Source organism: Opisthocomus hoazin, chromosome 2 (genome assembly GCF_030867145.1).
Source record: "Opisthocomus hoazin isolate bOpiHoa1 chromosome 2, bOpiHoa1.hap1, whole genome shotgun sequence".
Classification (NCBI taxonomy): Eukaryota; Metazoa; Chordata; class Aves; order Opisthocomiformes; family Opisthocomidae; genus Opisthocomus; species Opisthocomus hoazin.
Window position 1 is genome coordinate 132,059,565 of NC_134415.1, and position 18,029 is coordinate 132,077,593.

The 18,029-nt window shown below is 49.2% G+C and overlaps 1 protein-coding gene across 6 annotated transcripts in view; it reads left to right on the forward strand.

Annotated features, from left to right (window-relative positions):
* The window catches only part of DTNB (dystrobrevin beta), a 228,928-nt gene that overhangs the window by 27,614 nt on the left and 183,285 nt on the right, over positions 1 to 18,029 (forward strand). For all 6 annotated transcript variants that reach the window (XR_012763278.1, XR_012763279.1, XM_075415135.1 and 3 more), the window contains exons 5-6: positions 1,781 to 1,994; positions 8,249 to 8,334. Coding sequence is in view for 4 of the 6 variants with exons in the window: in XM_075415135.1 (XP_075271250.1) it covers positions 1,781 to 1,994; positions 8,249 to 8,334 (300 nt within the window). In the remaining 2 variants the exon portion in view is untranslated. The remainder of the gene's footprint in view (positions 1 to 1,780; positions 1,995 to 8,248; positions 8,335 to 18,029) is intronic.

Here is an 18,029-nt window from a genome sequence, read left to right on the forward strand (position 1 = left end):
TTAATATTTCAAAAATTTAAAATCTATGGGCCAGCTTGACGTATTCCAGTTGCCCTAAGTGCTGGATGCAGGCAGTCTCGAGCTGTTTGAGCTGCTGTTCCGTCACGGGGTACGGCAGACCCCGACAGCGAGGCCCAGGCGTGCGTCTGGCGGTGCGTGGTGCGGTGCTGGCCCTGATCCTGGTGACCTGTGTGTAATGCCACAGCCACAGAGCATGCTGTCAGTTCAGGCCATGCTAGTCAGGGTCAGTTTTCTCATTTTCACCTGTGGTCCTTTGGCCTTGGAGAGCTCGCCAAAGCAAGGAGTAACCCACGGGTGATGCCTGGGTGATGCCTCTTTGTGTCCTGCTGCCAGTGTTGAGCTGGGCAGAGCAAAAGGTGGAACAGTGATGTACGCCGGAGAAGGCCCTTCCTGCCGGTGAGGGGGGCTGAGTGAGTGTGTCTGCTGGGGAAGAGGACAGGAGAACGGCTCTGTAGCAGAGACACGCAGCTACACGCGTCTGTAACTACACAGGGTTGTAGCTCCTCCGCAGCGCAGCTGCCCCCGGGGGGGGCTGTGTCTCAGGGCTGTTGTGGCAGCGCCCGCAGTGCCGTTAGTTTGATGGGCGGCTTGCGGTTTTAATTCCTGGGGTAAAGTCTTAGTTCCTGTCTGTCATTCATGCTTTTGAATTAAAAGTCTCACTTAATCAGTAGAGAGGCATTAAGAAACGCTAATTACAGTACACTGCACACTTCGGGCCCAATTCACTGATGCCATGCGTATGCCTGGAGTAACCTTTACCATAGGTGTACGCGTAGGTGAGGCTGAGTGTTTAGCATTTATTTTGTGCTGTGCATTTATTTTGTCTGGACCACACGGTGATCCAGGGGCGTATGCTTGGTGTGGGTAGGTAGCTTGGCTTTTGTCGTTGTGTGGTTTTTAAGTGACAAATATAAAGATAAGTTTTATGTAAGAAATGTTCAAGATCACACTCTTACTCCACACCCTTTTTTAGCAGTTAAGGAAGATAACAAAGTTGTGAAGTAATCAAGTCAGTCTGTCCTTTAACGGTTGGATCACGCTGAGTTTGGACCGATGGATTGCTGTTGATCCTCAGATGTCTTCTCCCACTATCATGCATACCTTTCAATCTCTGAAACACTTTAAAATGTTCTTTAATGTGGTTCTGCAGATCACTTACTGTGGTTTTGGAGAACTTTTTCTCTACGTTGTTAACGCTTCTTAGATATGCACGAAGATATGTCAGGGTAATTTACTGAAACCCTTTGGAGTTCTAGACCTATGTTTACAAAGTACTATGCTCTGGACTTGGCAACTGGATCAACTGGAAACAGTCATAGTTTAACTGGAACATCAGGTTCCTCCTTCAATACTGAACTACTAGTCAGCACAAGGATGTGCAAAATTATTGTAACCCACTTGTAGTGGGCTTAGGATATGGCTGATGTCTGTCTCAAATGAAAATAGCCGAGTCTGCTAAAACGCCCTGCATGGTGGTGGAAGATGGCTGTTCTCCTTTGTGTGGTTTCTCTGTCAGAGCACCAAGATGTTGAAGGGTGGAGTAAAAGGCACGCAAGGTGTCTGGGCACTGCTCTGTTACTTTAAACCAGCTGATACAGACTACGAGTGTGAATATCAGGAGTCTGTCTCTCACTTTGAATACAAATAAGTAACTGTTCATTCCAAAATAAAAGCTGACATAGTATTCACAAACAGTACTGTAAAAGTAAGCTTGCATGCATTACAGAATAGCAGTTAATTTTTTTTCCTTTATTTTTAGTTCATCTTGTTGATATCTGGAATATGATTGAAGCCTTCCGAGATAATGGCCTTAACACTTTGGATCATAACACAGAGATCAACGTGTCTCGACTAGAAACAATCATTTCATCCATCTACTACCAGCTAAACAAACGCCTTCCTTCTACTCACCAAATCAGTGTAGAGCAATCCATCAGCCTCCTCCTCAACTTCATGATAGCAGCATATGACAGGCTAGTAACTCCTCTAGTTGTATTCCTAAACTAATTTTCTCTTTTAGTTAGATGCAAGCAGCCAGCAACTGCATGAGTCTCTGGCAGACTGTCTGCATGCTATTTCTCAAGCTCATGAAATAGTGTCTTGCACACACACGCGTGTATTTAATATCACAGTAGTGCCTGCAGAGATTGACATTACCACAGCAGCAATGCTTTGTCTTAAAAATTGCTTTCTTAAGAAAGATGAGTTAGTGCCTACTGGAACTTGCAGACCTCTGTAAGCCATGTATCTGAACTGATGATGAAGTGAAACGGTGTTCTGCAGACGGTGATAGAACATAAAGTTAACCTCATGGTATTGCACTGCTTTAAAAAAGTGAAAGTGTTTTACTGAATCTTGATCAACAAGATGATTTTATAACGCTGCCTTGTTTTGACCGTCAGCTTGGATCCTGTTCTAACACGCTGGGACCCCATAAAGGCTAATTCTCTTTTCTTAGCTGGAAGCAGCTTGGTTTCTTGTTGAGGGGACTGCCCGGGCATTTCCTTGGGTCCAGTTTTAGGAGCTTCTTTCACAGCCACCTTCTTCAGAGTCCAGTCTGCTGATCCTCTCGAGTAGATGTGTCTCCGTGGGCTCTCTGAGCAGCAACTGCACATCTTTCACTATTGTTCAGCGCTTCTTACTTTTTGTCTTATCTTTCTCACAGTCAACTGTTATTCAGTCTTCTCTTCCTTCTGCTTTTGCCCTCTCTCCTAGCAGCAGAGAGCTGCTGTGTCCAGGACACTGTCGCAGAGACTGAGGAGTCTGACCCAAGAGAATCTGCAGCACTGAGGGTGCCAAAGAGTTGTTCTCTTTGTAATGTCCAGACTTTGATCCTTTCCTAACGTGACGACTACTTATTGTCACCAAACAGAAGCTAGATTCCCCTCCCATGCCAAATGTCCCAGACTTCAGAGCAATCCCTGTCTCACTAGGGACAGATAAAACCAACTCAAAGCTCAGGGCAGGAACACAGGTGTGACAACAGAATCAAATGCGCATTTTTCTGTCTAGTTCCGGTTTGGTGTTAGTTGTGAGACAAGTTGTAAGGGTTAGCTGATGGGTTTAGTTATTTTCTAGCATTATCTGTCTCAGAATATAGAATTTAAAAATAGAAATGGTCATGTTTTGGGGAGCTGGCTCAAAAGATTGAGGCTTTAGTTCAGACATATGTTTTTCTCCCCCACTGCCCCCAGCCATGCAAGTTCTGCCTCCTCTGGAACCCCAGCAGCAGGTTTGATCCCAGCACGGTGCAACAGCTGCTCTCCAGCTGCCTCTGGCACGGGGGATTGCGAGAGGAGCTGGGATGCTGCGCTGCGAGGTGCAGCGGGGGAACCAAGAATGAAAGGAGAGGCTCAGAAGAGTTAGAGTGCACCCTCAGCAAGTTTGTGGATGACACAGAGCTGGGTGGAGTGGTGGATACCCCAGCAGGCTGTGCTGCCATCCAGTGTGACCTGGGCAGGCTGGAGAGCTGGGCAGAGAGGAACCTGATGAGGTTCAACAAGGGCAAGGGCAGGGTCCTGCACCTGGGGAGGAACAGCCCCAGGCACCAGGACAGGCTGGGGCTGAGCTGCTGGAGAGCAGCTCTGCGGAGAGGGACCTGGGAGTGCTGGGGGACGACAGGGTGACCATGAGCCAGCAGCGTGCCCTGGGTGCCAAGAAGGCCAAGGGGATCCTGGGGTGCATGAGGAGGAGTGTGGGCAGCAGGGCGAGGGAGGTTCTCCTCCCCGTCTGCTCTGCCCCAGTGAGGCCCCATCTGCAGTGCTGTGTCCAGTGCTGGGCTCCCCAGTTCAAGAGAGATGAGGAGCTACTGGAGAGAGTCCAGCAGAGGGCTACGAGGATGAGGAGGGGACTGGAGCATCTCTCCTCCGAGGAGAGGCTGAGGGAGCTGGGCTTGTTCAGCCTGGAGGAGAGGAGGCTGCGAGGGGACCTTCGAAATGCCTCTAAATATCTGCAGGGTGGGGGTCAGGAGGACGGGGCCAGACTCTTTGCAGTGGTGCCCAGCGACAGGACAAGGGGCAACGGGCACAAACTGAAGCCTGGGAAGCTCCAGCTGAAGATGAGGAAGAACTTCTTCCCTCTGAGGGTGACGGAGCCCTGGCCCAGGCTGCCCAGAGGGGCTGTGGAGTCTCCTTCTCTGGAGATATTCCAGCCCCGCCTGGCCGCGGTGCTGTGCCCCCTGCTCTGGGTGACCCTGCTTGGGCAGGGGGTTGGGCTGGGTGACCCACAGAGGGCCCTGCCAACCCCATTCTGTGATTCTGTTATGCAGAGAGCTCTCGTCCCCTTTCTGGGAGTCGGCAGGACCGGGGGCCTCTCCGAAGCGGCCGCACCATACTGCATGCAAACAGGAGGAATCAGAGGTCCGGTTCCTCCGGAGGGGCCGCGGTGGGAGAGCTGACACAACCAGAGAGCTGCAGTGGGTTCGTTAGGAGCGACAGACGAGGAGGGGGAGCTGCCCTTCACGTGAGAGAGCGGCTGGAGCACGCGGAGCTCTGCCTGGGGACGGAGGACGAGCCAGCTGGGAGCCAGAGTCAGGATTCGTGGGCAGGCTGACATGGACAGCGTTGCTGTGGGCGTCTGCGAGACCACCAGGCTCAGTAGATGTATAGGGTGAGGCTTTCTGCAGGTGGCTGGAAGAAGCCTCCAGTACACAGGCCCAGTCTTTTTCAAACAGGTCGCCCAGCTCTGTTCCCAGTCCTGAGAACTTCTGATTGTTGTAGGAGTTCCAAAACCACACGGAACGTTTTGCCCGTTTTCCTTTCGATAGGGAGTTCAGCGGGTTGGATAGCATTGGTACCAACATCGGTTGGGCGAGGTGCTGGATAACCACACCTCTGCCAGATTGCAGGGGGAGGGCTTTTCGGGCTTTTCTAGGGCAGTGAACGGAATGTCAGCAGAAGCAGGCCTGATATCTGAAGGCACCGTGAGATACCTGTGCAAGGAGAAGTTGGTGTCCTGTGGGGAGATGTTGGTGGCCTCAGTCACTTGTTTTTTCTGGAAATTAGTTCAAAGCTGGACTCTCTTTGGAGAGAAAATGAATGTCTCTTAAAAAGAAAAGGGGGAGGAGGGCGGAGACTGTAACTTACGGAGATTTGTGTTAGCTGAGAAGATTTGCTCAGATGAAAGTGGAGGTCAAGGCTTGAAGAGGAGGAACTTTTCAGACAACCGGTTGCGAATGTAGCTAAGTCTTACTTTTTTTGCACACAGGGAGTGCCAACTTACTCCTTTGAGAAAGCTGTCTAAGAGAATCACAGAATCAGAGCCTGGCAGGTGTTGGAAGGGCCCTCTGTGGGTCCCCCAGCCCAACCCCCTGCCCAAGCAGGGTCACCCAGAGCAGGGGGCACAGCACCGCGGCCAGGCGGGGCTGGAATATCTCCAGAGAAGGAGACAAACAAAATAGGATAGCTGAGATCTTTACCTTGTTGTTAGCTTTATAGCCTTTATGTAGCTTGAAATAAATCTAACCTGTGTTTAGTTTTTTCCCTTAGTTTAGTTTCTTCAAAGAGCTGTTAAAAGGGCGCTGCAAGCCAGCGAAGTGCTGGCCTTCGAATCACCACTTCACAGATCTCCCCACAGCTCTAGGGCAGATCACCTCTCTGCTGCAGAGGGAATATTTCAAAGATACTCCGAGCCTGCGTTAGAGAAGTAGCGTGTTATGTTTCAGTTACTGGGAGCCTTTACCTCACCGTGGAGTGTGGTGTCACCAGAAGATAGTATTTGCGTGTTAACGCTGAGTGTGAATCACAGAATCACAGAATAGTAGGGGTTGGAAGGGACCTCTGTGGGTCATCTAGTCCAACCCTCCTGCCGAAGCAGGGTCACCTACAGCAGGCTGCACAGGACCTTGTCCAGGCAGGTCTTGAATATCTCCAGAGAAGGAGACTCCACAGCCTCCCTGGGCAGCCTGGGCCAGGGCTCCGTCACCCTCAGAGGGAAGAAGTTCTTCCTCGGGTTCAGCTGGAACTTCCCAGGCTTCAGTTTGTGCCCGGTGCCCCTTGTCCTGTCGCTGGGCACCACTGCAAAGAGTCTGGCCCCATCCTCCTGACCCCCACCCTGCAGATATTTAGAGGCATTTCGAAGGTCCCCTCGCAGCCTTCTCTTCTCCAGGCTGAACAAGCCCAGCTCCCTCAGCCTCTCCTCGGAGGAGAGATGCTCCAGTCCCCTCCTCATCCTCGCAGCCCTGCGCTGGACTCTCTCCAGTAGCTCCTCATCTTTCTTGAACTGGGGAGCCCAGCACTGGACCCAGCACTGCAGATGGGGCCTCACTGGGGCAGAGCAGAGGGGGAGGAGAACCTCCCTCGCCCTGCTGCCCACACTCCTCCTCATGCACCCCAGGATCCCATTGGCTTTCTTGGCACCCAGGGCACACTGCTGGCTCATGGTAAACCTGTCGTCCACCAGGGGAAGAAAGGGGAAGAAAAGTTACTTGGTTCCTTCCTGATGTCTCCATCCGGTTGCTCGTCGGTCGCTGACATTACACCTTGTCACTACTTCAATACCATGAGCCAGTATTTACTTCAAATAATTCTACTCCTAACACTTTCCAAGTGCTGGTAGACTAAGGGCAAATGTTAAATATGCATCTTGTTTCTACTATTCCTGAGTTTTTCTAGATCTCTACCAACACTCATCCTCTATTTTCCCCATCACCGTATGTTCCGTGATAGCACAAATTGTCTGTCCAATGCATTTATTTAGTTACCTGAACTTATTTTAGTACTTTTTCTCCAACTGTATGTGACTTTAACTCTCTTGGTGGTACATCCGTCTGCACCACTCTTGCTGTTTATAGTTGAGGGTAGTGACTCAGAGTATTTCCGTTTGGCAGTAAGTAGCTCAGAATTCCAACAGCTTTTACCCGTGTTTACACACACTTGTATTGCCCTGCGCACCACTCAACCAAAGTTCCTCCGACTTCACGCTAACGGTGGGTTTACATGGAGATCACCACACCGTGGCCGTCTTAATGTCGTATCCTGGAGCTTCTCTGACCCCTGCCCTTGTTGCTGTGAAAGGCAGAGGAGTTCAGGAGACGAGGACGCACGCCTTCCGGCCGGCGCTGAGCTGGGAGAACCTGCTCCCGCCCTCGCCTCTGCTCTGCTTCAGCCCAGCAAGCCGCCTCCGGTGCCTCTGCGGACTCCGTTCCCTCATCACGTCGTCCTGAGCTGACTTTCTGCTAACGGCAGTAATACACAGCATCACAGAATCACAGAATAGTAGGGGTTGGAAGGGACCTCTGTGGGTCATCCAGTCCAACCCCCTGCCGAAGCAGGGTCACCCAGAGCAGGCTGCACAGGACCTTGTCCAGGCGGGGCTGGAATATCTCCAGAGAAGGAGACTCCACAACCTCCCTGGGCAGCCTGGGCCAGGGCTCCGTCACCCTCAGAGGGAAGAAGTTCTTCCTCATGTTCAGCTGGAACTTCCTGTGCCTCAGTTTGTGCCCATTGCCCCTTGTCCTGTCGCTGGGCACCACTGAAAAGAGCTTGGCCCCATCCTCCTGACCCCCACCCTTCAGATATTTGTAGGCATTTATAATGTCCCCTCTCAGCCTTCTCTTCTTCAGGCTGAAGTGGCTGGGTCTGCGTGTCATGCCCTGCCGAGTGGACGGTTTCATACTTTCCATAGAGACACATTCATTTTCTCTTGCTGATACTAGAAAAATGATTCCCCAAATGTGCCATCTGTTCTGATAGCACCGCAGCCTCATTAACTTAAATTGGAATAAAGCGTTGTTCACATTATTCGTGCTCTGTGTGGTATGTTCAGGATATCATACAGCTTCTCCATTAGCTATCAATTATTCTAGCACTTTTAGAATGAAATATGTGTTTGAACATCAGGGTTTAAACCAAGGAGTAAAAATCTACAGCGACAAAGGGTGGCGGAGGGAAAAATGAGATGTTTTACAGTGAACAAATGTATTTTAATGGACAAAATTAACACGTTACGTTTTTATAGGACAGTTATGGGATGAACAAGACAAGTGGCAGTCTCTTCATGCATTCTTCATAATCCTGCAAGAAAACCTGATTTGTGGTTAGACACTTGTTAACTCTTCCAATAGATTAAAAATGCCAGTGTTACCGCTGTTTTGAGGTTGTATCAGAGAGTTTTGGCAGATCTTTGTAGTTAATGTCGGGCATTTATGCATTTCCTTCCTGAGCTTCAAGTATTTTTGTTACTTCTCATTCTGTGTAGTAATTACTTACCATGTAATTTTTTTTTGCAGTGAGGGCCATGGGAAGTTGACGGTGTTTTCAGTGAAAGCTATGTTAGCAACAATGTGTGGCGGGAAAATACTGGACAAACTGAGATGTAAGTATTTCCAAGCAAATCAAATCATTTATGAAACGTTTCTGTTTCCATTACTGGCCACATATGTTTTATGGCATGAAGTTCTGAAAGGTAACTGTTGCTTATTCAGCGATCTTTGCACTGAGATGAAGCGTGCTGTGCTGATGTTTTTGTTACACATGCCATCTGCTGGGCAGAAGCCTCACGGCGCTACTTACTGAGTAGACTTTGCAAGTCCTTTTGTTGATTTTCTTTAAATGTAACACTTCAGGTCTGATTTTTCTGATAGTAATGTCAAATTTGTTGCTGTTTCCCCTGTTTTGAGGGTGCTGGGAGGTTTCTGTGTGTCTTCTGCTTCGTCTGAGGTGCTCTCTGCACCTCCTCATTCTGTAATCCCAGCGTCTCAGTTCTTATTTTTTAACTCCTTTTTATTCTTTTTTCAACAATCTTGCTTCCTTTGGTGGTTGTTTCCGTGAGCCTGCTGCTGTATCAGCAGAGAATCACTGGTGTCCAGGAACATTGCTTTCATCCTTTAGTAGTCATTCTTGTTCTCTCTTTCTCAGTAGCGACGCGTACTGTTGTCATGGGTGCTTTTTCTTTGCTTTTCCACCCCGACAAGTTGGGCAGTTAGTCTGACTGTCAGTGCCGGATCTTGGGTCTGCTCATTTCCACCTCACCCTAAATTCCCCTTCTGCAAGCTAGCTTGTCATGATTCATTCCTCCTGATCTCCATGGCTGGCATCCGCTGCAAATACTTCTTTAGACTTTGCTACATCGTTAAGCTTCTTTACTATATTTGCTGTGACACCAGCAATGTGAAGTGCTAGTGTGCTGAATTAAACTACACAACAAGGTCTGAAAAACAGAGGGTGAGAAATCACAGAATCACAGAATAGTAGGGGTTGGAAGGGACCTCTGTGGGTCATCTAGTCCAACCCTAAATCATTGCACGCACGTATTAATGTTAAGGCTGCACGTGTTTCAGTCCCAGGAACGCCCCTTTTTTGTCTGGTAGCAACTATAAAGCTCTCTGGTTAAAAACAAAGCTGCAGGTGACAAAAGATTAGTGTTAAATAAAGGGGAGAGGTGTATATGTGCCAGGTCAAATACTGGGGGGAAAAAAAGATAAAGACCGTATATCCTCAGTAAAAAATTACATTTTGGATTTAATTAGGAGAAGATTTGAGGAGGCTGCAGTAGATGAGCAGTTCAGCACAGACCCGGGACAGAGAAGGAGCTTTATTTCTAGAATTAGCAAGACAGTACTGATACACGTCAAGAAAATGGCAGTGTGACCTTTTAGTGGAAAAGGCAATTAACCCCCGGAATTAAATGTTATAGGAATCAGTAAACTTCTGATGTTCTCAGGCAAAGACCTAGATATCGTTCTGGAAGTTCTAGTAAGTCTCAAGTTATTGATTCAAAAGGTGGTTAGTTAAGATGCTTTCACCTTAAGGACATCTCACTTAATAGTCCTATGTAACAGGGGTGTCTAGTCTTAAAACTTCAAATTTGTGCCTTTAATGTTCTGTTCTCTCTCTCCCTTTCTTGATGTCTGCTTTTCTTCATAGCATTTGAAGCCTCCTTTTTCTTTTTTCTTATTCTATTGGCTGCTGTTGCCTTTGTCACTAACTTTCTTCTTCATAAAAATTCTACACGGACGTTCATACACGTTGGAGGAAAGGCTTTTGACTGCTTTCACGGAGTAGTGCTGCTTCTTATAGCTTTGTTGTCATGCCTTTTACTTACTCTTTCTTGTATCTTACCAGCTGATCTGTAGTTTGCATGGTACTTCTGGGATCTTCCCTCCAGTATCTGCTGTCCCTCTTTGCTTGGTGCGCTTCTCTTTGGAAAACGGAGCGTCACTTCCAGAGGGCCTGTGACTTCGTATGTGACGTGTTTTGGACAGTAGCACTTCTCTCTTTTTTTTGATTCAGTACTAGAACTCGGTTCCTCTCCTTGCCTTGTCTGCACGTCGCTCACACTGACTTCCCACCGTTTGATGTTGCTGGGCTAGTTCTTGTGACAGAGCGCTAACTCCTGACCACACCTCTTTAAAACCTGGCTTTGGTGAAGGGTTTGTCTGTTACTCTGTTGGGTATAATGTCTTGAGAGTCAACTGAGAAAGAAAAATTTCTTTGTCCATAACTGTATCAGTAATGCTGATCTGCCACTGCTTTGTGCGGTCATGACACAGTCTTCACGTGCACCATCTGCTGTGGACACCCCTCTGTCCCCTCTGAATGCTCCTCTGTCCTCTCCTGTCCTCGCTGTTGTCTCTGCTTGGTTGGAGAGAAAGTTAAAGACTGCAACCACCTCCCTGCTGTTCTCCAGAATGCTCACAGCGCCGTGTGAAGGTTAGACATGGAGACAGAGTCATGGCACATGATTAACAAAATTGTCCAGGAAAAAGGGATTTTGGCTGATTTGGAATTGAGATTTGGGGAGTGTAGGAAATCTGCGCAGGAGGGAAAAGCTTTCTCTAAGCCAGGGTAGAACTAGGCTGTTGGCTCTTCAGACAAGGTCATAGGACAGCTTTCTGTGGGATGTGGGAGAAAATCAGAGGTTCAGGATAGCAGGATCTTGTAAATCTTCTGAGGGCAGAGGAGAAGAGAGGAAGCGTGTTGTACTGTTAGCAGAGCAAGTTTCTGAGTATCACCAGAACTCAGGAAAAGTAATAAAATAGCTGAACCATTAACTGCTGGCTACCTGTCTTTCTGAAAACTTTCTAAGGGGCAAGGGAATGGGAAGAAATTATCCCTGGAACCATTCCAGGCCAGGTTGGACGGGGCTCTGAGCAGCCTGGTCTGGTTGGAGATGTCCCTGCTCACTGCAGGGGGCTTGGGCTAGATGGCCTCCAAAGGTCCCTTCCAACCCAAAGCATTCTGTGATTCTGTGACCTCCAAAGGTCCCTTCCAACCCAAAGCATTCTGTGCTTCTGTGACCTCCAAAGGTCCCTTCCAACCCAAAGCATTCTGTGATTCTGTGACCTCCAAAGGTCCCTTCCAACCCAAAGCATTCTGTGCTTCTAAGCAGAAAGCGTCATGGGAAGTTTGGTGGGGAGCTACAGGCCTCTGTACCTGACACGTGTTCTGGGCAGGCTGTTAGTAATAAAGAACAGGATTGGGTGACACGTGGATAAAAGCGATTTTATTGTTGAGGAAAACAGCTTCTGTGAAGGGATGCTTTATAAAACCCCAGGAGTTCATTAAAGGAGGCAAAAAGAAAAAGAGATGGGCAGAGGAGCTCTGACTGATACAGACTTCTGGGATTTCCAAAAGGCATTCGAGAAGGTCCCTTATCAACCGCTTAAAGACTTTTAAAGCTTTGATGAAAGGTAGGGTCTTTGTGCAGGCAGAAAATTGGCTAAAAGGAACCAAAAAAGAGCAGTAAAGATGCTTTTTGTATATTGAGGTTGGTGGATAGTGCTGGACGTAAATTGTTTCTAACGCTCACAGAATCACAGAATGTTCGGGGTTGGCAGGGCCCTCTGGGGGTCACCCAGCCCATCCCCCTGCCCAAGCAGGGTCACCCAGAGCAGGGGGCACAGCACCGCGGCCAGGCGGGGCTGGAATATCTCCAGAGAAGGAGACTCCACAGCCTCCCTGGGCAGCCTGGGCCAGGGCTCCGGCACCCTCAGAGGGAAGAAGTTCTTCCTCGGGTTCAGCTGGAGCTTCCCAGGCTTCAGTTTGTGCCCGTTGCCCCTTGTCCTGGCGCTGGGCACCACTGGAAAGAGTCTGGCCCCGTCCTCCTGACCCCCACCCTGCAGATATTTAGAGGCATTTCGAAGGTCCCCTCTCAGCCTTCTCTTCTCCAGGCTGAACAAGCCCAGCTCCCTCAGCCTCTCCTCGGAGGAGAGATGCTCCAGTCCCCTCCTCATCCTCGCAGCCCTCCGCTGGACTCTCTCCAGTAGCTCCTCATCTTTCTTGAACTGGGGAGCCCAGCACTGGACCCAGCACTGCAGATGGGGCCTCACTGGGGCAGAGCAGAGGGGGAGGAGAACCTCCCTCGCCCTGCTGCCCACACTCCTCCTCATGCACCCCAGGATCCCATCGGCCTTCTTGGCACCCAGGGCACGCTGCTGGCTCATGGTCACCCTGTCGTCCCCCAGCACTCCCAGTCCCTCTCCGCAGAGCTGCTCTCCAGCAGCTCAGCCCCAGCCTGTACTGGTGCCTGGGGTTGTTCCTCCCCAGGGGCAGGACCCTGCCCTTGCCCTTGCTGAACCTCATCAGGTTCCTCTCTGCCCAAAGCTGTCATAAATGTTCTGGAAAAATACAGTGAAAGGTGCTAATCTGGTACAAAGTAAATCAGTGTAGTAAAAGCTAAAAGGGACTGAGGAGTTGTAGTATCATCTGACAACGCTGAGTAACTGCGAAATGAAACGGCAGGTGAGATCCCGTGTGACTGTGTGTGAAGTGGCACATGCGGAGGAGTGAAGTGTAACGCCCGGCAAGGTGAGCGGAGAAGGCTGTTGCTCCGATGAGACCTCTTGGAGCTGTACTTCTGCGAAGGTGTTGACGCTGTGTTTGGTAATGGCCAAAACCCATGCAAGGTTACCGAGGGGAAGGTCGTGAAGAGCCACGCGGAGAGGTAAAGGCACCGTATAAATCCATGGTGTCTTTATGCTTTGGAGGAGTGCTGCTCTAGTACCCCCGTCTGGCACTCTGCCCTTCCCAGTTCCGATACTTACCAATATCTGCAGGGTGGGTGTCAGGAGGACGGGGCCAGACTCTTTTCAGTGGTGCCCAGCGACAGGACAAGGGGCAATGGGCACAAACTGAGGCACAGGAAGTTCCATCTGAACCCGAGGAAGAACTTCTTCCCTCTGAGGGTGCCGGAGCCCTGGCCCAGGCTGCCCAGGGAGGCTGTGGAGTCTCCTTCTCTGGAGATATTCAAGAGCCGCCTGGACAAGGTCCTGTGCAGCCTGCTGTAGGTGACCCTGCTTCGGCAGGAGGGTTGGACTAGATGACCCACAGAGGTCCCTTCCAACCCCTGCTATTCTGTGTGATTCTGTGTGTGTGATACGTCTGTTCTGAGAAGAACAACAAAGATCATCAAAGGTGGGGAAAGCTTTCGGTACGAAGGACAACTGGATAGAGCAGGATTCTTCAACCTGGGAAGAAGAACGGTGGTGAAAGGGTAGCGTGCTGTAAAATCACGAGCAGCTTCTTAGTGGTGAACAGAAGACAACTGGTCCTTTCCCCTTCCAGTCCCAGAACTAAAGGGCAGTAACTGGAATTAGCAGTGATGGATTGGAACAGCAAAAACCACACTTCTTTAAGCTTTACCAAGGGATGTTGATGGTATCAAACACACCGCTGGAGTGCTCCTTGAACCAGTGTCGCGGAAGGCGAGTTCATCGAAGGCTCTGGATGCAGAGATGCTCTCAGCGAGTGGAGGAATATTCTGGGGAACGCGCGGCCTGAGCCATCTGCTGCTGGGATAAACGGAGCTGTGATCTGACCTGCCTCAGCCCTGCCTATAGCCTGTATTTCTTCTCATCGGTATGAGTATGCTGTCGTGGGTTTTTCCCCCTTTCCTGCCTTTCCCACCTCTGTGTCTGATTACTGGCTCGTTTCATCACTGAACAACTTCTGTTTCCAGTTGACTTGGTCCCCTGATTCCCCCCGGCCCCTGCACCACCTCCGCTCCCTCTCCTAGGCAGGCCGGCAGCTCCGGCTCGGCCGGAACACGAGGCTTTCTGGAAATCCTGGAAGCTGTAAATATGTGGGGTTTTTTTCCCCCCCTCATAATCTATATGAATGATAATAATGTGGTCTCTGTACTTGCATATGTGCAGGCTTATTTTTTTAAATTCAGAAAACGTGAACAAGCGGAGTGGTTTTCAGTCCATGCAGCGTCTGACAGCACTTGCGAGACGGGAGCTGCTGAGTGGCACCACGTTGCTGTCTCTGGAAGGAGACAGATTGCCTGTGACGTGGCACTCCTTGCGAAGGGGTTCCTTTATGTGATGTGCGAGGTAGGAGCTGTAAACCCAGCCTACGGCTATGGACTTTAGCATTTTTTTAGCCAAGAAAGCCAATGGGATCCTGGGGTGCATCAAGAAGAGTGTGGCCAGCAGGTCGAGGGAGGTTCTCCTTCCCCTCTACACTGCCCTGGTGAGGCCTCATCTGGAGTGCTGTGTCCAGTTCTGGGCTCCCCAGTTCAAGAAAGATGAAGAGCTACTGGAGAGAGTCCAGTGGAGGGCTATGAGGATGGTGAGGGGACTGGAGCATCTCCCCTACGAGGAGAGGTTGAGGGAACTGGGCTTGTTCAGCCTGGAGAAGAGAAGGCTGAGAGGGGACCTTCGAAATGCCTCTAAATATCTGCAGGGTGGGGGTCAGGAGGATGGGGCCAAGCTCTTTTCAGTGGTGCCCAGTGACAGGACAAGGGGCAACGGGCACAAACTGAAGCCTGGGAAGTTCCAGCTGAACCCAAGGAAGAACTTCTTCCCTCTGAGGGTGACGGAGCCCTGGCCCAGGCTGCCCAGGGAGGTTGTGGAGTCTCCTTCTCTGGAGATATTCAAGACCCGCCTGGACAAGGTCCTGTGCAGCCTACTGTAGGTGACCCTGCTTGGGCAGGGGGGTTGGAGTAGATGACCCACAGAGGTCCCTTCCAACCCCTACTATTCTGTGATTCTGTGATTTTTCTCATAGCTTTTTAAGCCAAAGAAATACTGCGTAAAAAAGTTGAATTTTACGGACTTGGATGACTTCATTTTGGCGTTCAAGTAGATTCATCGTGAAGTAATTAGTGCCTCCTTCCGTGTCATCTCTGCAAGTAAATTACAAACAGAACTTCAAGTAAATCAAGACTCCACCCTGCTCGTTTTAGGGGCTGTCAGACTTCTCTAACGACTGGCTCTACCTGTGCGGTGCTCCTTGGCTTCCTCGCCTCACTAGCTCCTCCTCATCCTCTCACCATCTGGCTCTGATAACTTCAGTAAGCACTAAAGGCTTTACCCTAAAAATTCATACAATAGTGTGTATTAAATTCTAGGTTTTGGATAATAAAGGCCCTGAAAGTTAATCTGCTGTAGATGAAAGCCTGATTGTGGGGTTTTGCCTTGGGGGAGCGGGTATTTGATTTTTTGGAGGAGTGAAAGGAGGGTTATTTGGTTTGGTCCTAATCAGAAGTAGTGGTGGCAATAATAACATGTGACTGCTTGTGGTGTCACGTTTATTCAGACAGAACAAGCTCAGTGTGGGATTTTATAGAGGCTTTCTTACATCTCATTTGCTCATAACGAATGTTAGGAATTGCCACAACATCTGATCTGACAGAGGTAAGGCTGCTCCAGCATCGTGTCTGCAGTCCACCAGTGGACCAGCTCCCAGGAGGAACACGTGCACACAGCCACATGCATCGATGGAGACAGAAAATAGCCACGCAAACATGAACAGCACCAACGGCCTGGTTCTGATCCACCCCCCCAGTCAGGCTGAAAGCCTGGTAGTGGCGTAAATATGTACACATATGGACATACCTGTGCAATATGGACCCCTCCAGTGACTGACCTTAGATGCTCACCTGTCTAGTACCTGGTCCTTGGAGCCTCCTTTGGTCTCTCTAGTATCTGTCCTAGAGTAAGGACCTCTCTGATACCTAGCTCTCATCTCTAATCACGAAATTTTCCTCCAAAAGCATCTTCATATTCTCCTAGTAGGTGCTTGGGTGGTGTTAGTGGGTCTTCTTAGTGTCTTTTCTTCTCCAGGATGAACAGTTGCTGTTTCCTCAGCCTGTCCTCATCAGATAAGTGCTCCAGCATGCTGACCATCCTCGTAGCCTTTGACAGAGCTCACTTCAGTTTGGCTTTCATATTCTGTGATTCTCAACATTTCTCTGATTGAGGGGTCCCAAAACCGGACACAGTGCCTAGAGGAGGTCTCACAAGTGCTGAGTGATGGAGGATAATGACTTCCCTCTGCTCTCTGAGCTCCTGTTCATACAGCGCAGGACGCTGTTGGCCAGCTTTGCTGCCAGATCATGCTGCTGGTTCACGTTCAGCTTGCGACCGCAAAACCCAGCAGGGCCTTTCCAGCAGAGCTGCTCCCTGGCCAGGCAGTCCCCAGCCTGGATCGCTGCCTGAGTCTCTGCTTCCCAAGGGCAGGACTTTGCATTTGTCCTTTTAGAATTTCATACGGTTCCTGCTGGCCCGTTCCTTCAGCTGGTCTGGGTCCTGCTGGACGGCAGCCCTTGCCCTCAAGGGGATCGCCTGGTCCCCCCAGTTTGGCATCACCTGCAAACTCAACAAGAGTCCACTCTGGCACCACTCCTGGATCGCTGGTAGATGTCTTCAGCAGGACATGTCCCAGGACAGACTCCAGCAGCAGCCTCCGCGTAGAATTTGACCCGTTATCCCCTACCCTCCGAGCCTGACCGTCCAACCAGCTACTCGCCCGTCTGGGTGCTCACCCGTGCAGACCGTGACATCCCAAGTTGGATACTGGAATGTTGGGGGGGGGAAGAAGTAAAAAGCCTTGTTCGGCTTGAGGTGGATGATACCTACGAATTCTGTCACTGCAGAGGACAGTCGAGCTGCTCCGGTGTGGTTTGGCCTCAGTAGGTCCATACTGATGGATCCCAGTCGCCGGTTCTTTGGCGGACCCAGGAATGTGTGCTGAGAAGGTTTGCTCCATGGTGTTCCCAGGAACCGAAGTGGGGCTGACTGGCCTGTAGTTCCTTGGATTGTCCTGTTGACCTTAATGCATACTGCAGATTAACGCACGCAAACCCCTCCTAAAAGCACCGTCAAATTTATTCACCTGTTAAATTTATTTTCTTGGCTTTTACTAATACTAAACCTAGTATTTAACAAATAATTTGTTAAGTTACGTGATAAAAATTGACAACCTCATAGGAATTGTGAGATGCAGGATACACTCAAGGTCAAGAGCCTAGAAAAAGAGAGTGCCAGGTTTTTATTGCTTTTATGTTATTTATTATTTTTTATATTATATAATATATTTTATATTTATATTTATATTTCTTATTTGAAAAAAGGAAATCAGGAGTTGCACAAGTACCATTTCACGTTGGTATTTTGAGGACTGAGCCGCGTTTTTTTGTAGTTCTAAAGTTTTTTATTCTGGTTTAAAAAAAAAAAAGTTTATAGCGTAGTAACATTGAACTGAAATTTTATGTGGGAGTTAAAGTCCGACGGCTTGTCACCGGGAGCTTTACCAGCACATGCCTGTTGTGACCCTGAGGTGAGCCCTTGAGAAATTACGCTGTTAGAAAACCGCAAGCAAAACCGAGCCTGTTGGAGGGTGATTTACTGCCCTTTAAAAGGGCAGATGACTATATAATTATATCCTACTAATCTTTATCCTTTCCAATTTCACTGGTAATTTCCCATGTGGGAGTTTCCCATGTAAGGGAGTGCCACTTCAACTATAAAAGCACTTTTTTATGACTGCAAGATATAAGTTAGTGGCTTTTTTTTTTAATCTACCCTTGATATAGCCTGTTCTATTTTTATTTCATTTTCAATTTAATCCCATGGCTTTAATTACTTTCTCCTTAAAATCCTTTAGATCCTGCGTATCGTTGAGTTCAGATTAATGGACTGCATTCACCCAGAAGATTTCTGTCCTTTTATAAATCAGCTGCTGTCACGTTCCAGGCATGTTCTGCTGGCCCCACCTTGACAGATTTATTAGCAGACCTTCAGTGTCTGTGCGTGCCAGCTCTGGAGTGACTCTGGTCTAGAATGC